Below are 24057 nucleotides of genomic sequence, written 5' to 3' on the forward strand. Positions count from 1 at the left end.
TTGGTTATGTCGTTCCATGTACGCTTTCCCTGCCAGCATCTTGCACCCTGCTGTTATGTGCTGGACTGTCTCAGAGGCCTCCTTGCACAACCTACACCTTGGGTCTTGTCTGGTGTGGTAGATCTGAGCCTCTATTGCAGTGTTTTTCAACCTTTTTTGAGCCAAGGTACACTGTTTTAATTGAAAAAATCTCGAGGCACACCACCAACCAAAAATGTAAACAAAGATACTCTGTAGCCGCCTATATTATATATATAGTCATTCTTATCAAAGTGTCTTGAATAGGAATCAAATAAACACAAAAATGTATTTTTATCACATTTTACATTTCTTATTTCAAATTGCACGTAACATGTCCACTTCAAAAATACACCTGAACACCTGAACAGGGCCACAACAATGTGGTCTTAAATTTAAAGAAGTTGTAGAAAACTTCAAAGTGTTTTACAAACTAATCCACAAGCATTATTTTAGCCAGAATACAGAAAATAATTCTTATTCTGAAAGAAGCAATGATATTTGGGAAACATTTCACTGTTACAATATGAAGATTTTCATGTACAAAATGTCAATATCTGCATATTTTACCCATCTAGTGTGAAACCTGTGCATGTTTGGATGAAAACAGCTGATTTCCTGGCAGAAATTGAAGAAAGACAAAGCTCTTCCTCAACAGCTCTCAGTCTCTCTCTGGTTTCAGTTTTTATAGTATCCAGGCTTGAGAAGCTCACTTCACACAGACATGTTGTGGGAAATGGACCCATGTTCTTTCCAACTACTGCTGAGCTTCATTGTCTTTTCCATCACTACTGTCACAGTCTTGCTAGATACGATGCTCTCACCGCTACCTGCAACATTCATGCATCACTAATTCTCTTGTTTTTAATGTAAAATGCTCTGTACCTACTGCCATCTAGTGGTAAAAAATTACATGATTACGCCGCTAGCCACTACATGGTTTTGTTCACACCGAGCTTAAGTGCAGTGGCTTTATTTCCCTCCTGTAGTCCCAGACCGACAGCCCTCAACTTAAAAGCTGCACCATATGAGTTTGAAAACATTTCTCTGTCGTGCCTGCTGCTAGCATGTGGTTGTTCTAACGCGTTCTTCTTTGATTTACAATTTTGATATCTAATTATTCACTTCCTGCTAGAGAGCCCCCTGGTGGTTGAAGAAAAATACACAGAAAAGCCGCACCGGGCTACAATGCGCATGGTTCAAAGTTTAGGAAAAAAGTAGCAGCTTATAGTCGGGAAAATACGGTACCGTAGGTGAAATTGAATAATTTCCACGGCACACCTGACGATCACTCACGGCACACTAGTGTGTCGCGGAACAGTGGTTGAAAAACACTGCTCTATTGCTCTGGTGTTTAGGGCCTGTTCCTGTGCAGCCAGGATGAGGGCCTCTGTGCTGTCCTTGAGTCCAGCTTTTTCCAGTACATCCTATGTAGGGGCTTGTCTTTAGCGGGGGGCGGGGGGGGGACGCAGGATTACGGTTGACGACATATTCGCGGTTTTAGATTGATTTTTACCCAGAATGCAAATGGAAAAAACCGTCAGCGAAACGGTGACTGGGACTGACGAGCCGTAGTTTGGGGACCCCTGCTCTAGCACCTTGTCCTCTGTTCCCCATTGCCTGAGACATTCGCTGAGCACATCGTCCGTTGAGGCTTTGTCCTTGATGTATTTATGGATCTTGGATGTTTCATCCTGGACAGTGGCTCTCACACTCACTAGTCCTCTGCCTCCTTCCTTACGGCTCGTGTACAGTGTCAGGGTGTATACCACAAAGATTTACTGATTTACTATACCTATACCTATGGTATAGGTATAGTGATCCTGAGTTGTATATCAGTTCATTGGTTTCAGTTATGGTGTTGGCTGCATTCACATCTTCAATGAGACTTTCACTTCACCCTGGCGTCCTGGCTCCTCCCCTTTGTGTTGTACCTCGTCAATCTCAAGTTGTGATAGCAGTTTGTGGATGTTGGAACACTGAGCTACTAGTTGGGCCAGTAGCCCATTTTTCATCAAGGTGCTCTGGTTCCCCAGCACCTGACGCAGACCTTGTTTGGCCGGGCGACGTCTGAGCCGGCATGTCGTGCTTATCAATGTCTCTCATGGTATGAGGTAGGCTATATAGCTCCAAGGGTCTTGCCTAAGGACCCACACTGCATAGCTCAATTGCACTGTTGTAACTGTTTGCCCCAGCCTGGATTCAAACCCGGGTCTCCCAGGTGGAAGACTATATATATAAATATATATAAATATATATATTTTTATATATAATTTTCAAAGCAAAGTTCTTTTGATTTTATTTAATTTCATATTTAGTCAAATTTAAATTACTTACAACATCATTAGGTATATATTTTATAAAATTAATTTTATATTGCTGATTATATTTCTGTTTACTAATATTTTACACTTTGGAATAGCTTGTCAACAAATAATCAATTTCATCTTTGGGATTGATAAAGTATAATCAGTTATATATATTTTTTAAATTCTGATCCTTTATTTGAATCAGTGAAAACCTATAAACAAAAACATCTACTAATTACATATATGTAATATTGATGTTGTTTTAGGCTGTTCAGCCATTAATTTAAACAGTTTTCCATCATGTTTGTTATCTTTTCCTTCAAAATAAAAGCGGCGGCAGTCACCCAGAGCTATTTTATTATTTCATTTAATTACAAAAACAAACTGGTGAGTTTTATCTCTGATCTTTTCTTTCTGCCATCAGGCATCAAATGCGTTCTGTAATGTGGGCGTGTTTAAAGGAACGAGATAAACGTGCATGTGACGCAACACTGATGACCAATGACATCAAGCTAGCAGTTTTAACCAGAAGTTAAGGAGCAAAAAACATTTCATATTAAAAGCATTATACTTTTGAAACGATTTCCTCCTTCACTTTGTCGTTATCCTGTGAAATTCAAATATCCCAGCAAGTGACAGGCAAGTTGGAGCATAAAAATAAAAATACAGCTTCCTTGGAAATGAAATAAATGTGACTATGTGCAGCAACAGTCTTCAGTCAGAAGCCTCTTCAGATTGGTTGCAAGACTGACTGCTAACCAAAGCAAAAACATGTTTATAGTGTAACATATAAAATAGTCACATGGACCAATGAAATCAAAATATATATCATAAAGTAGCATATTTATACTGCAGTGACATGTATTTCTAAAATATATATTAAATCAAAACATATAATTTCGTCCTTATCAAGAGTGATGCTACGCCGCGACTTTATTTTGTAGGTCTGTAACCGGAAGTGAGTTGTTATCAAATTACACTTGCCGGAAGTCCGCGCCTTCAGCCGGCTGTAGCTGAAGGAATCTGGCTTTCACACCGGGGCTGACCCGCGATTCAACCTGTCCTGTGGGTTGTTGACACGAGTGGGATCCACCGCAGGCAGAGCGGTCATCTGGAGCGTGTTTCAGCCGGGATCCGGGACCTGCAGCGGGATGGCAGCGCTGGGCAGCGCCGGGCGCTTGTTTCACTGTGAGTATCTGAATGTTCAGAAATGTATGCAAACTAAAACTGCGCTCTGGTGTTTTAAAATTATCTTTAATTTAAATGTCATTAAGTAAAGTGTAATCTTATGCCTTTTTTGATGTTTTAAAGTGTTTTATTTTCTTGTCGGGGCTTCTTTTGGACCCTGACATTGACTCTACATGTGAAAGCATCAAGCTACCAAAAGGAAGATACAACTTCCGGTTGGGAGATTTTCAGTAACAGTACATCACCGTGAAATCTAAACGCTTTAACACGTCTTATTACGATGCGACAACTTATTATAATAATCAGCAGCTTGCTATTTGGTATTTAAAATATTTAAAACATGTCTGCTCTTGTCATCAATCATTCGGTGTATTTAAATAGTGTTAAAATTATCTCAAGATGTTCTTGCTTCCTGTTTCCAGTGCTGATTTTCTCCATCTTGACAAAGTTTCCAGCCTTAATTGTGTGTTTCAGTTTAACGTCTCCGTTACATAATGATCTTATCCCCATTTAGCGTCAGTAAGCTGCTCCGTGAACGCATCATGGTTCTGTTTAGACGCGGGAAGCGAAGTGACAAGCCCGCATGTTACACGTCGTTACACAACTGCAGACTTTTACACTTGCGTAACCTTAAACGCTCTCCCCCTGGCGGCCAAGCGTACAACTGCAGCCGTTGGGGCCATGGAAGTTGCAGCTATGCTTTGAAAGTTTAAATGTTGTGTTTGCTTTTCTTATGCTGTTAAACGCAAAACCACTTGACTCTGATTCCCCAGAGTACCCGCCAATGGTTTCTGAAGTCTGAGATTGGATGCCAGACATTGTCTTTACACCGGTCTTCTTCCGGAATGAGTCTGCCCCCCCAGCACTACAAAACAGGACGTACACGCTCTCCCCTGTGGAGCATCCTGAGATAAACATCAGACCTTTCCTGTCTAAAGGAACCTCAAACTCCCACCAACTGACTCAAACTGGCTCTTTTAAATATTCAGTCGTTAACGCCAAAAGCTTTACTAATTAATGACTTCATCACCCAGCCAATGAATTAACCAGCTTTTTTCAGGAGAAAATTCAAATAATCTGAAGTTTTATCTGCACATCCACTCTAAATCCAGTACCAATGTTAAACCCAAACATAACAAATGCAGAAAAAGTTATCAACTAATTAACAATAAAACCCTCAAATATAGATCGATTAAGCTCAGGTACCTGACTCTATCTATCGATATATATGTATGTGTATATATATGTATATATATATATATATATATATATATATATATATATATATATATAGATACATATAGATGGATAGATTCAGGAACCTGAGCTTAATCAGGTTAATTGATCTATAATTTATTTGACAGTTTTATTAGTTGGTCATTTTTTCTGCATTTGTTATATTTGAGTTTAGCATTGGGTAATATTAATGGGATAATAATAATAATAATAATATTACTTATTAATACTTATAATACTTATTAATAATAATGAGTATTATTACGACTGGCTCAAGGTCATAACGAAAGCAGGAGATCATGCAAGGGTTAAAGTGCAGAAAAAATGAATATTTATTAACATAAACAACAATGTCTTGTGGATGTCAGTATCAGTGATGTAATGCAAATGCTTGGATGTGATGTGTGAGTGCATATGGAAGTGTTGAAGTGGAAAAACAAAGAAACTGAAATGTGCATAAAGGGCAGCTGAGGCCGACAACGGAGCACCACAAACATCAAGAAGCAGAGTGGATGCTGCAGGTGGAGACGACCAGGTTTAAATGCTCTGTGCTCCAAATGAACCGGATCAGCAGCACCTGTGAAGGGGAGGAGCACAAAGACAGACATCAAGACTCCTGCAGCCCAGCCCTTCAGGCCCAGGGCCGTAACAATAATAATACCCATCCATAATAAAGGGCAGTAAATCTTTTTGGGCTGTGGGAGGAAGCCGGAGCGCCCGGAGAGAACCCACATATGGACCTGGAGAAGCAGAAAACCCCATGCAGACAGAACCAGGCTGGGATTCAACCCAGGACTTCCTGCAAGGCAGCAGTGGTACCAACTGATCCACTGTGCAGCCCTGATGTTTTATTCACAAAATGAATGTTTTATTCACACCAAAGGAGAATTTAGAGACTAATCAACCCAACAATGATGACTTTAGATTGTAGCAGGAAGCCGGAGCGCCTGGAGAGAAACCTGCAAACAGGATATTAACTTTTTATAGTTGATTCACAAAATTCAATGTTTCCTCCTCCTCTCCAAAACCAGCTTGGTTGTTTTCAAGAGGAGTGGCAGGAGAAATCGTTAGCTAGGATTTTCTGCAGAGAGGAGTTTCTCTTCATGTGTTTGATTCTCATGATGAATCTCCCTGTTGTACACGTCATCTTCAGAACAGGTTCAGAACGCTTTAAGAACGATTTCTGAGACTGTTGGGAAACTTGTACAGAGGTTGTCCTCCGTCGTTGTCATCAGGCTCCCGTCTTTATGGCAGCTGTAATTGCAAAATAATCTTTTAGTCATAGAAAACTTGACCATCTGGATCAGTATTTCTGTAGAGAACACAGTAAAAACTGGTCCCAAAGTTTCTCCTCCTCTTCCAATGGTGAACCAACCCGTGCGGGGTGGTTCAACCTCTGTGAAATGTTCAAAACCTGGTCCCAAAGTCTTTCCTCGGAAGCAGAGGTTGAACCACCCCGTCCAGGATGGTTCAACCTCTGTGAAATGTTCAAAACCTGGTGCCAAAGTCTTTCTTCAGATGCAGATGTTGAACCACCCCGTCCGGGATGGTTCTTGATTTTTGAACCGTTCAAAACCTCGTCCCAAAGTCTGTCTTCTTCCTTCGACGGTGAACCACCCCGTCCGGGGTGATTCTTGCTTCGTGAAATGTTCAAAAACTGGTCCCAAAGTCTTTCCTCAGATGCAGACTTTGTACCACCCCGTCCCTGCTGGTTCTAGCTTTGTGAACCGTTCAAAACCTGGTCCCAAAGTCTGTCTTCTTCCTTCGACGGTGATCCACCCCGTCCGGGGTGATTCTTGCTTCGTGAAATGTTCAAAAACTGGTCCCAAAGTCTTTCCTCGGAAGCATAAGTTGGACCACCCCGTCCGGGGTAGTTCTTTGTTTGTGAACCGTTCAAAACCTGGGCACAAAGTCTGTCTTCTTCCTCCGACGGTGAACCACCCCGTCCGGGGTGGTCCTTGCTTTGTGAACTGTTCAAAACCTGGTCCCAAAGTCTTTCCTCAGATGCAGATGTTGGACCACCCTGTCCCTGGTGGTTCTGGCTTTGTGAACCGTTCAAAACCTCATCCCAAAGTCTGTCTTCTTCCTTCGACGGTGAACCACCCCGTCCGGGGTCGTCCTTGCTTTGTGAACCGTTCAAAACCTGGTCCCAAAGTCTTTCCTCAGATGCAGATGTTGGACCACCCTGTCCCTGGTGGTTCTGGCTTTGTGAACCGTTCAAAACCTGGGCACAAAGTCTTTCCTCAGATACAGATGTTGAACCACCCCGTCCGGGGTGGTCCTTGCTTTGTGAACCGTTCAAAACCTGGGCACAAAGTCTTTCCTCAGATGCAGATGTTGAACCACCCCGTCCCTGGTGGTTCTGGCTTTGTGAACCGTTCAAAACCTGGTCCCAAAGTCTGTCTTCTTTCTTCGACGGTGAACCACCCCGCCGGGGGTGATTCTTGTTACGTGAAATGTTCAAAAACTGGTCCCAAAGTCTTTCCTCGGAAGCAGAGGTTGGACCACCCAGTCCGGGGTAGTTCTTTGTTTGTGATCCGTTCAAAACCTGGGCACAAAGTCTGTCTTCTTCCTCCGACGGTGAACCACCCCGTCCGGGGTGGTCCTTGCTTTGTGAACCGTTCAAAACCTGGGCACAAAGTCTTTCCTCAGATGCAGATGTTGAACCACCCCGTCCCTGGTGGTTCTGGCTTCGTGAACTGTTCAAAACCTGGTCCCAAAGTCTTTCCTCAGATGCAGATGTTAAACCACCCCGTCCCTGGTGGTTCTGGCTTCGTGAACTGTTCAAAACCTGGTCCCAAAGTCTGTCTTCTTCCTTCAACGGTGAACCACCCCGTCCGGCGTGACTCTTGCTTCGTGAAATGTTCAAAAACTGGTCCCAAAGTCTTTCCTCGGAAGCAGAGGTTGGACTACCCCGTCCGGGGTAGTTCTTTGTTTGTGAACCGTTCAAAACCTGGTCCCAAAGTCTTTCCTCAGATGCAGATGTTGAACCACCCCGTCCCTGGTGGTTCTGGCTTTGTGAACCGTTCAAAACCTGGTCCCAAAGTCTTTCCTCAGATGCAGATGTTGAACCACCCCGTCCCTGGTGGTTCTGGCTTTGTGAACCGTTCAAAACCTCGTCCCAAAGTCTGTCTTCTTCCTTCGACGGTGAACCACCCCGTCCGGGGTGATTCTTGCTTCGTGAAATGTTCAAAAACTGGTCCCAAAGTCTTTCCTCAGATGCAGACTTTGTACCACCCCGTCCCTGCTGGTTCTAGCTTTGTGAACCGTTCAAAACCTGGTCCCAAAGTCTGTCTTCTTCCTTCGACGGTGATCCACCCCGTCCGGGGTGATTCTTGCTTCGTGAAATGTTCAAAAACTGGTCCCAAAGTCTTTCCTCGGAAGCATAAGTTGGACCACCCCGTCCGGGGTAGTTCTTTGTTTGTGAACCGTTCAAAACCTGGGCACAAAGTCTGTCTTCTTCCTCCGACGGTGAACCACCCCGTCCGGGGTGGTCCTTGCTTTGTGAACTGTTCAAAACCTGGTCCCAAAGTCTTTCCTCAGATGCAGATGTTGGACCACCCTGTCCCTGGTGGTTCTGGCTTTGTGAACCGTTCAAAACCTCATCCCAAAGTCTGTCTTCTTCCTTCGACGGTGAACCACCCCGTCCGGGGTCGTCCTTGCTTTGTGAACCGTTCAAAACCTGGTCCCAAAGTCTTTCCTCAGATGCAGATGTTGGACCACCCTGTCCCTGGTGGTTCTGGCTTTGTGAACCGTTCAAAACCTGGGCACAAAGTCTTTCCTCAGATACAGATGTTGAACCACCCCGTCCGGGGTGGTCCTTGCTTTGTGAACCGTTCAAAACCTGGGCACAAAGTCTTTCCTCAGATGCAGATGTTGAACCACCCCGTCCCTGGTGGTTCTGGCTTTGTGAACCGTTCAAAACCTGGTCCCAAAGTCTGTCTTCTTTCTTCGACGGTGAACCACCCCGCCGGGGGTGATTCTTGTTACGTGAAATGTTCAAAAACTGGTCCCAAAGTCTTTCCTCGGAAGCAGAGGTTGGACCACCCAGTCCGGGGTAGTTCTTTGTTTGTGATCCGTTCAAAACCTGGGCACAAAGTCTGTCTTCTTCCTCCGACGGTGAACCACCCCGTCCGGGGTGGTCCTTGCTTTGTGAACCGTTCAAAACCTGGGCACAAAGTCTTTCCTCAGATGCAGATGTTGAACCACCCCGTCCCTGGTGGTTCTGGCTTCGTGAACTGTTCAAAACCTGGTCCCAAAGTCTTTCCTCAGATGCAGATGTTAAACCACCCCGTCCCTGGTGGTTCTGGCTTCGTGAACTGTTCAAAACCTGGTCCCAAAGTCTGTCTTCTTCCTTCAACGGTGAACCACCCCGTCCGGCGTGACTCTTGCTTCGTGAAATGTTCAAAAACTGGTCCCAAAGTCTTTCCTCGGAAGCAGAGGTTGGACTACCCCGTCCGGGGTAGTTCTTTGTTTGTGAACCGTTCAAAACCTGGTCCCAAAGTCTTTCCTCAGATGCAGATGTTGAACCACCCCGTCCCTGGTGGTTCTGGCTTTGTGAACCGTTCAAAACCTGGTCCCAAAGTCTTTCCTCGGAAGCCGAGGTTGGACCACCCCGTCCGGGGTAGTTCTTTGTTTGTGAACCGTTCGACACCTGGTCCCAAAGTCTTTCCTCAGATGCAGATGTTGAACCACCCCATCCCTGGTGGTTCTGGCTTCGTGAACTGTTCAAAACCTGGTCCCAAAGTCTGTCTTCTTCCTTCGACGGTGAACCACCCCGTCCGGCGTGATTCTTGCTTCGTGAAATGTTCAAAAACTGGTCCCAAAGTCTTTCCTCGGAAGCAGAGGTTGGACTACCCCGTTCGGGGTAGTTCTTTGTTTGTGAACCGTTCAAAACCTGTTCCCAAAGTCTTTCCTCAGATGCAGTTGTTGAACCACCCCGTCCCTGGTGGTTCTGGCTTTGTGAACCGTTCAAAACCTGGTCCCAAAGTCTGTCTTCTTCCTTCGACGGTGAACCACCCCGTCCCTGGTGGTTCTGGCTTTGTGAACCGTTCAAAACCTGGTCCCAAAGTCTGTCTTCTTCCTTCGACGGTGAACCACCCCGTCCGGGGTGATTCTTGCTTCGTGAAATGTTCAGAAACTGGTCCCAAAGTCTTTCCTCGGAAGCAGAGGTTGAACCACCCTGTCCGGGGTAGTTCTTGCTACGTGAAATGTTCAAAAACTGGTCCCAAAGTCTTTCCTCGGAAGCAGAGGTTGAACCACCCTGTCCGGGATCGTTCAACCTCTGTGAAATGTTCAAAGCCCGGTCCCAAAGTCTGTCTTCTTCCTCCAATGTTGAACCATCCCGTCCGGGGTGGTTCTTGCTTTGTGAACCGTTCAAAACTTGGGCACAAAGTCTTTCTTCTTCCTCCGACGGTGAACCATCCCGTCCGGGGTGGCTTTGTCTTTCCTGATCCTTCAAGTCTGCCTTGTCCGGGGTTGTTTTGTTTTTAGGAACAGTAATTCTGGCTGGGTCTTTCCCAGCCAGGTCAGCTTGTGCTGTGGGACGGGATGGAGGTCCGTCCCAGAACAAATCTCTCTCAGTCTCCCCAGCCGGGTCAGCTTGTGCTCTGGGACGGGATGGAAGTCCGTCCCAGAACAAATCTCTCTCTTCCTCGTCCTGAGTGGTCCTTCCGTCTGATTCGTCTCCGCTCCTTTCGTCCAAGTCGTCTCCTGGGAAGATCTGATCAAATACTTTTCTCATTTCTTTTGTCACCAGATATCCAACTCCTAATCCGAGTCCGAGAACAAAAGGGAATGGCATCTTAGAAACTCAAAAATCCTCACTAGTCACAAAATTTGAATCTCAGAGAAGCGCTTGGATTCTGGCTGATGTGTTGAGATTCCAGCATTCAAAGCCTCAGAACCTGTTTGATCTGCTGTGATGAACATGATGTCATCTATGACCTCATCAGTGAGCTCACTGTAGTTCTGGGCCACGGTCTTGCTTCTAATCGTTGCTATGGAAACGATCAGATCTGCCCGACAAACTGCAATAATGACTAAATATTTAATAAGTAATATCTTTTTCAGTTATTTAACATGAAGAGATAAACAATAGATTTCAAGCTTGGTTTTCTGTACCTGCTGCGATATAAACGGTTTTTATCCATTATTATTTTGGTTCTAGCAGGAAATTGTTCAGATTTTATAAACCTTTGCAAAGCAAAACTTACTCTAATCTTCAACTCTCAATTTTTATATATTTTATACATTTTTGTACTAGCTTGTTCTGAACTTGTTAGTCACTAATGATGTAATTTGTTACAGAACTACTATTGGGATTGATCAAACTCAGTTTTAACCATAATAAATGGACAGAAAAGTATCACAGAAAGTGTTTTTCTTTTCTGTTTCAGTGTCCAGGAGAAACGTTGGGTTGACTTTAAGGAGACGATCCACGGCTGCAGCTTTAGCTCAGAAAACAGCTCCAGAAACACAGGAGAACAGGTACCTCACACACCTCACACACCCTGCAGACCTCACACACCTCACACACCTCCACACCTCACACACCTCACACACCTCCAGACCTCAAACACCTCACACACCTCCACACCTCACACACCTCACACACCTCCAGACCTCACACACCTTACACACCTCCACACCTCACACACCTCACACACCTCCACACCTCACACACCTCAAGACCTCCAGACCTGGATGTACAGTTTGATGGTTTGTTGGTTGGATGAACAGTTGGATTGGATGGTTTGTTGGTTGGATGAACAGTTGGATGGTTTGTTGGTTGGATGAACAGATGGATGGTTTGTTGGTTGGATGCACAGTTGGATGGTTTGTTGGTCAGACGAACAGATGGATGGTTTGTTGGTTGGATGGTTTGTTGGTTGGATGCACAGTTGGATGGTTTGTTGGTCGGATGAACAGTTGGATGGTTTGTTGGTTGGATGAACAGTTGGATGGTTTGTTGGTCGGATGAACAGTTGGATGGTTTGTTGGTCAGACGAACAGATGGATGGTTTGTTGGTTGGATGGTTTGTTGGTTGGATGCACAGTTGGATGCCTCCATCTCTTCGTCCATCAGGAAGCCTAAAACAGGAATCCTGATGCTGAACATGGGCGGTCCGGAGAAACTGGAAGACGTCCACGACTTCCTGCTGCGGCTCTTCATGGACACCGACCTGATGAAGCTTCCTGTTCAGAAGTGAGCTTCAGCTCTTAGCACGTCTCCGTTAGCGTCTCTGTCGCTACGCTAACCCTCTGACCCGCTGTCTGCCCCGCAGCAAGCTCGGCCCTTTCATCGCCAAGCGGCGCACGCCGAAGATCCAGGAGCAGTACAGCAAAATCGGCGGCGGGTCGCCCATCAAACACTGGACGTCCATGCAGGGCGAGGGCATGGTGAGGCTGCTGGACGACCTGAGCCCCGACACAGGTTAGCATCTCTGGAAGCAGTTAGCATCTCTGGAAGCAGTTAGCATCTCTGGAAGCAGTTAGCATCTCTTAAAACAGTTAGCATCTCTGGAAGCAGTTAGCACCTCTGAAAACAGTTAGCATCTCTGAAAACAGTTAGCATCTCTGGAAGCAGTTAGCACCTCTGGAAGCAGTTAGCACCTCTGGAAGCAGTTAGCACCTCTGGAAGCAGTTAGCACCTCTGAAAACAGTTAGCATCTCTGGAAGCAGTTAGCACCTCTGGAAGCAGTTAGCATCTCTTGAAACAGTTAGCATCTCTTGAAACAGTTAGCATCTCTTGAAACAGTTAGCACCTCTGGAAGCAGTTAGCACCTCTGGAAGCAGTTAGCATCTCTTGAAACAGTTGGCACCTCTGGAAGCAGTTAGCACCTCTGGAAGCAGTTAGCACCTCTGAAAACAGTTAGCATCTCTGGAAGCAGTTAGCATCTCTTAAAACAGTTAGTATCTCTGGAAGCAGTTAGCACCTCTGAAAACAGTTAGCATCTCTGAAAACAGTTAGCATCTCTGGAAGCAGTTAGCACCTCTGGAAGCAGTTAGCACCTCTGGAAGCAGTTAGCACCTCTGGAAGCAGTTAGCATCTCTGGAAGCAGTTAGCACCTCTGGAAGCAGTTAGCACCTCTGGAAGCAGTTAGCACCTCTGAAAACAGTTAGCACCTCTGGAAGCAGTTAGCACCTCTGAAAACAGTTAGCACCTCTGAAAACAGTTAGCATCTCTGGAAGCAGTTAGCATCTGTAAAATCAGTTAGCACTTCTCAAAACAATTAGCATGTTCAGAAGATGTTAGCTGTTAGCACGTCTGTAATTGGTTAGCATTGCATCAAGTGGATTGTTGGACCAGGTTGTGTTTCCAGGGGGACAGATTTGTGCGTGACACAGACAGACGGTGGGTTTTGGTACTTCTACAATAAAGACGATCATAAACGATAATTCTGCTGCAACCGTTCATTCTATGCAGTTGGATTAGGACAGAACAGAGTGAAAGAAGCATCTGTGTAAGCTGCTAGCATCGCCGTTAGCGCTGTCATCTGATAGCCAAACTGTGAGGGAAGATAGTGGAGGAGTGTCTGCTCACGCCCTGCAGCTCTCTGCTATCTGAAACGCCACAATCAGCAGCTGCTCAGCAGAGTTTCTGCCTGTTTTCAGACTTTTGTTGCTTTTTCCTCTCAGTTTTAAAGTTGGCAGTTTAAAGTCAGAAACAAGCAGCTTCACAGACTTTGTTCACAATAATAATAATCTGATCAGAATAATGAGACGGTTCACCTTAAAGAATGTGTTCAGAAAGAAGAATCTGTTTAGAATAACAGTTCTTTTTAGCTTTAATAGTTTCCTCAGGGTTGGGAATCTGACAGAAGGATTTTTAACAGTGCCTCGTTTGATTGAACTGACTCGTCATTTCAAACCTTTTCTCAGCTCCTCACAAGTTCTACATCGGCTTCCGGTACGTGAACCCGCTGACGGAGGACGCCATCGAGGAGATGGAGCGGGACGGCGTGGAGCGAGCCGTGGCCTTCACCCAGTATCCCCAGTACAGCTGCTCCACCACAGGTTGGCGGCGCGTCGGTTCGCTCTGGAGACGATCCGAGTTCGGTTTGCTGCTTAAAGCGATAACGCCTCGTCTCCGTCAACAGGCAGCAGTCTGAACGCCATCTACCGTTACTATAGCAACAGAGGAGACAGGCCGAAGATGCGCTGGAGTGTCATCGACCGCTGGCCGACACACCCCCTGCTGGTGGAGGTTAGAAGTTACAGCTGCTGGAAAATTCAAATAAAAAAAAGACAAAAAATAAATAAATTAGAAAATGTTACTAAATATAATGTTTTGTTTCTTTAGTGTTTTGCAGAGCACATCAGAAATGAGCTGCTGAAGTTTCCAGACGATAAGAGAGAAGATGTCGTCATTTTGTTCTCGGCTCATTCGCTTCCAATGGCTGTAAGTCAAAAAGATCTGGGATTTATTGATGGGGCTTATTAATCAATCAGTTACATCCTGATTCGTATTAACTTAAAGGTTTTTAAGAAGTTTTGATGCGATTTACATTAAAGCCGAAACTTAAACTGCCCTCTGAACGAGACTGTATAATAGCTTGGAAACTAAATAGAAAGACTTTGAAAAAGTGAACAAAGTTCTGGAAAGACAACCTTTACAGTTTGGAAAGAAAAATTTGATGTTTAAGAAAGTTTGTCCAATAAGTTTATTCCAAGAAACTTACTTAATCTGGAAAGGTTTTCTGTAAATTCTGGGAAATGACAGTAATCTCTGCTAAAGTAAAGCATTTTTAAAGCATTTTCTGGAAAGTAACTTGGAACATTCTAGAAAATGTCTGCAAGTGCAAATGCAAGTTTTAGAAACGTATCCTGTAAGATCTGAGAAAGTAATTCGAAGCTGCATAAAGTTACCCTGTAAGTTGGAAAGAACCATGAATAATCTGGAAACGTATGCTGTGAATTCTGGGAAATTATCCTTTAAACTGCACTAAAGTATTTTGTAATTTCATAGAAAGTAATCCAGGAGTTTAGAAAAAGGTAATCTGCAAGTTCTAGAAAGTTTCTGAAAAGTTACCAGTAATTTCTGCTAAAGTAACAAAAACGTTTTTGGAAAGTAATTTGAGACGGTCAATAAAAGTCTGCAGTAAGTTCCTGGAAAGTGTCCTGCAGACGTCCTGTTTGTGTCTGCAGGTGGTGAACCGAGGCGATCCGTACCCGCAGGAAGTGGGCGCCACGGTGCAGCGGGTGATGGAGCGACTGGGACACTGCAACCCCTACAGACTGGTGTGGCAGTCCAGGGTGGGTCAGCGAGTTTATGCTAATGCTACACTGTAAAAGTCTCATCTGGGTAAAAATTAACTTCCTCTTATTTATTTCCCATTAGCCACCTGGTTTTCAGGAGGTAATTTTCCAAGATGGCCGCCACTTTTGAACCTTTTAAACAAGTTAATGTCTTATAGTGTTTCCCAATTTAATGACTTTCAACTTTATGTCACATCCTGTTTTCAACGTTGGTCGTCTTATTCATGCAACTTTGAAGTAATAATATGTAGAAAAATCAGAAACTAAACTTTGCTGCTAACAAGTCCAGTTAGCTGGAGGAGATGAAGACATTGTGTCACAATGATTTTACAATCATTTTAATGGTTGGATTTTAAATGATTTTTAAATTGACCTTCTGCTTGTTTTGCTTTTTAAGGTGTTTAAAATATTTTGCCTATGATTTGACACCAAACACATTTTTGATTTTGGTGCAAAAATAAATTCTCCATGGCAACTATTTTGAAAAATAAAGCAGCTGTCGGTAAATCTGAGTCAAACTGGTCCAAATATGTACGATTTGACAACAAAAATATTCATCTATAATAAATATTGGCATATTAATTAAGGGGAAAGATTTTAGTCAAATATTAAATTATCTGCTGCACTGTTAATTGTTCCCCACAAGATGGCGCCAGACATTAACCAACAACCAGAGCCTGTTAACCTTTAGTTTGCTGCAGCAGGTTTAACCTTTAGTTTGCTGCAGCAGGTTTAACCCTTGGTTTGCTGCAGCAGGTTTAACCTTTAGTTTGCTGTTGCAGGTTTAACCTTTAGTTTGCTGTTGCAGGTTTAACCTTTAGTTTGCTGTTGCAGGTTTAACCCTTGGTTTGCTGCAGCAGGTTTAACCTTTAGTTTGCTGTTGCAGGTTTAACCCTTGGTTTGCTGCAGCAGGTTTAACCCTTGGTTTGCTGCAGCAGGTTTAACCCTTGGTTTGCTGTTGTAGGTTTAACCTTTAGTTTGCTGTTGCAGGTTTAACCTTTAGTTTGCTGCAGCAGGTTTAACCTTTAGTTTGCTGCAGCAGGTTTAACCTTTAGTTTGCTGTTGCAGGTTTAACCCTTGGTTTGCTGCAGCAGGTTTAACCCTTGGTTTGCTGCAGCAGGTTTAACCCTTGGTTTGCTGTTGTAGGTTTAACCTTTAGTTTGCTGTTGCAGGTTTAACCTTTAGTTTGCTGCAGCAGGTTTAACCTTTAGTTTGCTGCAGCAGGTTTAACCCTTGGTTTGCTGTTGCAGGTGGGCCCCATGCCGTGGCTCGGGCCCCAAACCGATGAGGTGATCAAAGGTCTGAGTGAGCGAGGGAAGAAGAACCTCCTGCTGGTTCCCATCGCCTTCACGTCCGACCACATAGAGACTCTGCATGAGCTGGACATCGAGTACGCTCAGGTGTTGGCCGAAGAGGTGAGGAAACGGTTCCTCCATTTAACCGTGACCTTGACCACCACGAGGTCACATGTTCACCGTTTATAGCAAACTGCTTTACATGTTAAAAGAACTTCTAGCCAAATACATTTGAGGCCTTTATTTCAGATTAAAACAGAATAAATGGATTTTAAAAGGCGCAAACGAAGCCTGATAACCATTTTTTTCTCAAATTGAAGAGATCAAAACCTGAAGAATTAAAGGTTAAAAGAAAACAATAAATGTAGAAAACAAGTACAGACAGAGTCAGAAATACTTTATTGATCCAAAATGGAAACTAAATGTTGATGTAACTCATATTAATTAAGTCTTCTAAAAATAACTATTTTTTTCTTAAAGGACCTATTGTTGACACTGTTTTACCTCCATATTGTTTCAGCTGCAGAAACAGGCAGAGCGTTTATAAAACGATCCACTCAGCCGATTTTTGGTAATAAGTTTAATGTTTTATAGTGTCGTTGAGCCGTTTCAGAAACATCTGGATTGTAAGGTCTCAGCCCCGTTGCCTAGCAACCCTGGCCAAGCCCAGCCCCGTTGCCTAGCAACCCCGCCAGAGTTCCAGCATGTTTGGTCGGTTTGTTTTGCCGCTGTACAATGGCTGCTGGTGTTTTTGGAAAACAGAAAACGATAAATAAAAAGTTTATTTTAGAGAAAACCGGTGCAAACTGAGCAAGCAAATATTTATCTGTTGTTTTTTTTTATTAAAGTGATGCCATCCTGTATGAAAATGTAGCTTTAATCAAACTCATCATGTTCTTTTTTCTCCAGTGTGGAGTGGAGAACATCCGCAGAGCCGAGTCGCTGAACGGAAACCCTCTGTTCATGAAGGTGAATCCTCATCTCTGTCACATTTAGCATTTTATTTAAAAGCTGATTAAAGGAATGAAAGAAGAAAAACCAACAAAGCAGCATCAGTTTGTGTTTCCTAACTGGAATCAAATCTTTTTAATCATCTGGATATTTGAACAGGATTTTATTTTAGCTGAAAGCTTAAAGGACCCGGCAGGTTTGAGACTGTGAGCGACGCCTCCCCTGGTCCATCCAGCTGCAGCACTGCTGCTGCTGCAGCTGCTGCTGCTGCCGTTATTAAAGGAAGGTTCAGATCAATGGGAACCTTTGGAGCTGACTCCAGTAGAACTGAGCGGCCCGGCTGGCCGGCTGCTCGGACCCGCTGCGCTCAGAGACCCTGGCAGGCCTGCGAGTGTCGGCCTGGGAGGAAATCAATATCCACAGGATGATTAGTTGGTAGTTACTGAAGGATGGTTTCCTCGCTGCTGCTGGAAGATGAAGAAAAATGTGTTGATCTGGTTCTGCACAGCCAGACGGAGGCCCAGCGCTCAGATTACCAACCTGCAGGGATTATAATCCACTACTTTTACAAATAATTAGCACCAAGACGATTAATCGTGATTAATCGATTACTGAAATAATCGTCAGGTAATTTCATAATCGATTAATCATAAACTGGAGTGTACAGATTTGAAAAAGCAGCAACTCAGAGCAATAATTAAGACAAAACTGTGAAAGAAAATCTATAAATTTTGCTTTAAATATAGAAAATTTTCTCTGTCTGTAAAAATGTTTTAACCAGAACCAAATGGTGACACTTTTAGATTCACCCGGTTCAAAACATCTAATATTAATCCTTTTTCTATCTAATTATTGATCTGGAAAATAGTCATCAGATTAATAGAAAGTATTTTAGCTCCTTTGTTGCTCATTAAATGAGGCTGTTATTGCATTTTAGGCATTTATAACGTTTCTTGTTTTAAACAATAATTTTCTTTTCCTCATGTATTTGTAACATCATATAAAAAAATCATAAATTGTTTAATGAAAAATCTGCAGAATGCACCAAATTTTTATCCGATTAATCAGTTAATTGATTAATCATCAGAATAACCGATTACTAAAAAAAATCAATGAAATAGCATTTAATTTTTACAATTTATGGAACAAAAAACTACATGATTTCAAAAGAAGTGGGAAGAAAAAGTTTGCAAAGTTTCATTAAAATATAAGGTTTATATGGTAACCCTTTAATGTGACCTTTGACCTTATAATAATAAAATTATAATCTTCCAACTTACCAAACTATTGGCTTCAAACTACGACACCAAAGTTGAAGAACCGTTTAGAGCAGAATCTAATTTAGTTACTTTTAAAGTTACTTTTTCCATGGAAACTGGATTTCATGCAGAGGAAACGTCGTGTTGACAGAAGCGGTTTGTCGTCATCATGAGTCGCTGGTTCGATGTTTAGCAGCTTGAATGTTTCCTGAAGCGTCTCTCTGTGGTGTTTCCGTGTCCAGGCCCTGGCTGACCTGGTCCAGTCCCACCTGAAGTCCAACGAGCCGTGTTCCCGCCAGCTGACGCTGCGCTGCCCGCTCTGCACCAACCCCACCTGCGGCCAGACCAAGGCCTTCTTCGCCAGCCAGAAGCTGTCGTAAGCCGCCATGACGGCGCCGCGTTTATACCGAACTCTGGAGACGCGAACGGCGCCAACAACCCAGCTGGAAACGAGCAGCAGGAGCAAGTTCATTTTAAATATTGGAGATTCCCTTTGGTTGTTCTGTGTAGATAAAGGAACTGACTCTTTTATTTCTCTGAGTTTTTTTTCTTTAAGTCTCCCGACACGTTCTTCACCGACCGCAGAGACATTTAGTTTAATGGCTCCAGGACATCCAGTGTCTGCACGGCTTTTTAGGGCCACCGTACATAGAAAGAGTCAATTTCCACCAAAAAAACTTGGACATTTTCAGATTAAGTCTCAGAAAGTGTCTAGAGAAAAACTTTTAAATCTCTTATATCCAGCAGTTGAAAATTTGCAAGAAAAAACTCAGGAAAATTTTTTACATTTTCTGAGTTTCCAAAGCCGAACAGTTTTGAAATCAGAAATTTCCATGTTTTTGGGGGTAAATTTATTTTTTTCCATCTATAAACATCCTTTAAATGCAAGTGTGTAAAAATGTGGGCTCTAGTTTTTCTGCTCTTGTGGCAGCTTTGTGCCTTTTATACACTGGATAAAATCCACCCGTGTCAGCATCTGTTCCTGCTAGAGAAACATCACTGAACTGAACATCTTTAGCTGGGCTGAACAAACTGAAAAGGTTTAGCTAACAGTAAAACCTAGCCTTCTACATGCTAACCGAAAAGATTTAGCTTCCAGTAAGCTAACGTAGAAAATTTAGACAGCTAATTCTGTGTTGTATTTACTTTGCTAGACGAAGCTAACGGTAAAACTTAGCCTTCTAAGAGCTAACTGTAAACATTTACCTAACATGCTAACTGAAAAGATCTAGCAGACATTAAGCTAACTTAAAAAGTGGAGTTTTTTTTAAAACATTCTCCTAGCTAAAAAGTTTCACTTTGCAGTAAAACTTTGGTAGCTAGCAGGTTTCAGCTAACATCGGGAAAACTAAAGAGTTTGCTTTGCTAAGGTAACCAGAGGATTGGCTTAGTGAGTTGACGAAAGGCTTTACTTCCAAGTTGATGGTGCTAGCAAGCTGAAAAGCAAAGCTTTAGCTTGCAGTAGGCTAACTGAAAAGGCTAGCAGTTAGCAAGCTGAAAAACATTTACCTACCAGTTGGTTTGCTGAAACAGTTTACATGTCTGCAAGTTAACTGAAAAGATTTCATTTATCTTTAAGATAAACAGTTTAGCTTGTGGTAAACTAATTTGAAAGAGAAATGGAAAATAGTTAGCTTACTGTTAGCAGCATGCAAAGGCTTAGCTTGCATAAGCTAACTAGCTACGTTTGGCTCATTTAGAGATTATGGATTCAGATTTTATAGCAGTCATACCAACATTTAAGAAAAATGCTACATGGTTTCCCTTTAGCAATACCATTTAAGCTAGCATGTGCTACCTTTACTAAGCTGTCGTTGCTTAAAGTCTTTATTTTTGGTAAAGATGGAACGTCATTCCCAGCTTTTCAGAGTTGCTGTTTATGATAAATCTCCATGAAGGCGTATTTTAAATTACTTTTCTTGATGCTAATCTACGCACAGAATTGCCTGTTATTGTTCTTCCACTGGATTAGAAAGGATGGTCGTTTGTCCGTCTCTTGTGTTTTATATATGCTGAGTGAAATGAGTGTTTTAAGATGTTAGCAAAGATCTTCTTGTTCTTAAATGTGTTTGATTTTCTTATGTTTTTCATACATGATTGGGTCGTTTTCCGTCAGCAATTATGCTAATCGATGCTAACCAAGAATCTGGTAAAATTCTGACCCGAAGCTACTTATTATAACATTAATAAAATTCTCATTTTAATATTTCAGGTTGTAGATCTACTCTGTGTTCAGAAAGAAAGACTAGTCTCTCTAATTTAACTCTGTAATGTAGCTTAAAACAAGGAGTTGTTGCCACACATGAAGCAAAGTATAGCTTAGTTTTGTTTTTATTTATTATTGTGTTCAAAGCAGGTCTGAAAGTAATGTGATTAAAGTACAACTTACTAGTTTGAAAGCATTTATTTGTTGAAATAACTGGTGCTGTATGAACTTTAGGACATGGTGTTACATAAATACACATGATGAGGTCTTCCTTCAAAATAATATAAATATCCCTTCATAAAACCGTCTGGATGTGTTTGGTCTTCTTGTCCTGTTCGGGTCCAAGTTTCAACCATCAAACTGCCCAAAAAATAAAAATGTTTAACTTTTCTCCAACAGTCAGATGGGTGGAAACTGACAAAATATTTATTTTCTGCTTTTCAAGTAAAAGACCTTTAAGGTGAGACATATTAGAGCCGTTCTAGATGGGAAAGGAGTAAAGTTAATTTACAATTCAAATACATTCGCTAGAAAAAACAAGGCAGTTTTTGAATATCTAAATAGCAAATTTGCTACAAAAAACTCAGAAGAAAGAAAAATCCAACAAACTAAAAGAGAAAACACCTCAAATAGCAGAACAGAAAGTATAAAACTTCTGCTTTTGCTCAATGAAACAGAAGTCCTCCAGACCACCAGGGGGAGTCATCACATGTGAGCAGATGCTCGGTAAAGACGGGATGTAAAGAAGAAAGAAAAGTTTTTACTTCACATCATTCAGAATATTTCAAAACAGCAGCATATTTAGTGGCTAATATATGTAATACCTACTCCAGGCGCCCCCTGGTGGTCTGGAGGACTTTTGCGTTTGCAGTTTTCATACTTTCCGTATTTTCCCTTTTCCCTCCATGTCTCACGTTTGAAGCGTCGTTCTGTTGTATGTTTTATCTTCTGGAGTTTCACAGTTTAATGCCTGTTGGCATTTGTCGGCCATCTTACTTTTTAGTGAAAATGGTTCATCTTAAACTTGATTTGCGAAGGTTTGTGTACCAAATATCAGCTTTTCTGGGATTCTGAGAAGCTTTTCTGGATCAGAACAAACAGGAACATAAACACATGAAACTGTTCAGCTTAGCCAAGATAACTTTATTTACAAGCATTTTCAAAACAGCAAAACTGACAGAAATCGTATAAAAACATCAACATAAAAGATGTTTTACTGACAATCTGCTGATTCTTATTTTGTATTCCTGATATTGGATTCTTATTATTTTCCTTTAAAATTGTGATTTAATGTTAAACTTCCTTTCTCACCTTTGTTCGTTTCCTTCATTTTCTCCATCGTTTTCTGCCAGACTCCATCTCGTTTCCTCCTCCTTCCTCTGCTCTTCTTTTGTCTTCGTTATCTTTTCCTGCCTCTGTCCTCACGTCCATTTTTCCTTTTTTCCAATCTTTGACTCATCCTCCCGCTCTGCTGTCCCTCCTCCAGACCTTCCCATTCATTCCTACCTCTCCCCCCATCCAGCCTTTTTTCCCAGCAGTCCCCTGCGGTGTTGCAATCACCTCTGCTGCTGTTGATTAAGCTGAGAGAGATTGGCTGTCCACGACCCAATAACCCCCGAGGGCGGCCACCCTCCCCCATCTTTATTCCCGGTCCTCCCCCCGTATCTGAGCCAGCAACAATCTTTCATTTCATTTTGCTCTCCTCGCCCTCATATCTCTTCATCTGCTGTTCGTTGTTGTTGAAGATTTTCTGTCTTTTCCCCTCCTCCTCCCCGCTGACGTACGCGTGATCTCGTCACCTTTTCTCCTCTTCAGACCCAAACATCAACATCCGGCTGGGATTCAATCACAGATTCATGATTGAATCCACGTTGAGGAAAAACACTAAATCCTTAAAAACTCTCGTGGCCTTATATAGGTTAACTACAGGTCTTAGGTTTTCTCAAAGGAGAGCTATTTAATCTCATATACGTAGTTTTTTTTCTTGAGGCTAATGCTAACTAGCTGCTAATCTACCCATGCTATCTGAAAACTACATATAAACGTGCATTTCATTTATGTACTTCCTCATATTTTCCCATATTTTGAGTCGCACCCAGAAATCTTCATTCTGACTCGAGGTGGTTCAGGCTTCCGCCTCATGTTTGCTAATATAGCGTAGCTAGCTAGCTAAAAGCCACATATCCGCGTGTATCTTATACATGTATTTTGTTTCTCGCTGTACTTTTCTATCAGGCAAAACTTTGAGTCAAACTCAGACAAAGTTGCTCCCAAAGCCACAAACAGACTCAGAAATTTCACCATTTTGCTTGATTGTAGTGCAGCAGGAGCCAAAACCACGTTTTTGGTCTTAAATGTCATTTATGGTTGCAAGAAAAGTCTTAAATTTTACCAAAGATATTTAGCTGCATGTTTTTATTTTGAAGAAAGGTTTACTGAAACACAAACAGCCTGGTAGTGGCTGACAGATGTACATCCCATAATAAGCTGCTCTGTGAAGGCGTGTAGAAACCTGCTGCTTCGGTTTGAACCGCTGAAGAACAGGAACCTGAACCAGTTAACACTGAAATGTAAATATTTTGAGCTCTACTGAGGAGACAGGAGACTTTGGGAATAATTTATCCACCGAAGCAGAAAAGTGGAGAAAATCTGACTTCATGGGCTGGACATCAGGAAGAGGACAACACACTGCAAAAACACAAAACCTACCAAGTTTATTTGTCTCGTTTCCAGAAATAAGGCAAAACTTAAAGTAACCTTTCAGCAAGATATGGGAGGATGTGGAGTGAATAATTTGTTTAAAATTGATGAAAAGTTTTTGTTGTATGTAAAATAATCTGCCTGTGGAAGAAGACATTTTAATTTATAAAATGGGAAAAATGTTTTATTATTTCACTCGTAAGACTTGAGGTGGTTCAGGCTACTGCTAACGAGCTGCTAATATAGCCTAGCTAGCTTTTAGCTAGCTGGCTAGCTAGCTAAAAGCTACGCATCTCTGTCTATCATATGTAGGGTTTTTGTTCTCGCTTGGCTTTTCTGTCAAACAAAAAACATTTTACTCTTAGCATTCTGTGAGTTCAGGTGGTTTAGCTACTGCTAACTAGCTGCTAATATAGCCCTGGTAGCTACCTAGCTGAAAATATACAAATACATTTTCATTAATATTAGGGACTTATTGACTTAAAACAAGCTCCTATTTGTTTTGTTCCCCACTCTCATCCAAACCTTGGATAAATCAAAGTAAAACTTAATAAGTTCTTGTTTGTTTCGGGTTTCAGAGCTTTCTGCCCTGTGAATTCAGCGCAGCGATGCGGCAGGTTGTGCAGCTTCTGAAT

The 24057-nt window shown here is 42.4% G+C and overlaps 1 protein-coding gene across 1 annotated transcript; it reads left to right on the plus strand.

The window, feature by feature from the left end:
• Positions 1-3309: 3309 nt before the first annotated feature.
• Positions 3310-21030, plus strand: fech (ferrochelatase). The gene is made up of 11 exons (XM_088011166.1): positions 3310-3515; positions 11150-11240; positions 11839-11958; positions 12038-12186; positions 13635-13769; positions 13853-13959; positions 14056-14154; positions 14901-15008; positions 16262-16426; positions 17216-17275; positions 18759-21030. Exons 1-11 carry the CDS (start codon positions 3479-3481, stop codon positions 18894-18896), a joined length of 1209 nt encoding a protein of 402 aa, XP_087867292.1. The 5' UTR covers positions 3310-3478; the 3' UTR covers positions 18897-21030.
• The last annotated feature ends 3027 nt before the right edge of the window (positions 21031-24057 follow it).

Source organism: Poecilia mexicana, unplaced genomic scaffold, assembly GCF_051168715.1.
Source record: "Poecilia mexicana isolate PSO_F unplaced genomic scaffold, ASM5116871v1 scaffold_12, whole genome shotgun sequence".
Lineage (NCBI taxonomy): Eukaryota > Metazoa > Chordata > Actinopteri > Cyprinodontiformes > Poeciliidae > Poecilia > Poecilia mexicana.

Bases quoted from the DNA above. Each gene is read 5' to 3' on its own strand.
- fech (XM_088011166.1), top strand. From the start codon at position 3,479: ATGGCAGCGCTGGGCAGCGCCGGGCGCTTGTTTCACT. The intron at 12,187-13,634 runs GTTAGCATCTCT...ACCTTTTCTCAG, and splicing joins CGACCTGAGCCCCGACACAG to CTCCTCACAAGTTCTACATC. The intron at 14,155-14,900 runs GTAAGTCAAAAA...TTGTGTCTGCAG, and splicing joins CTCATTCGCTTCCAATGGCT to GTGGTGAACCGAGGCGATCC.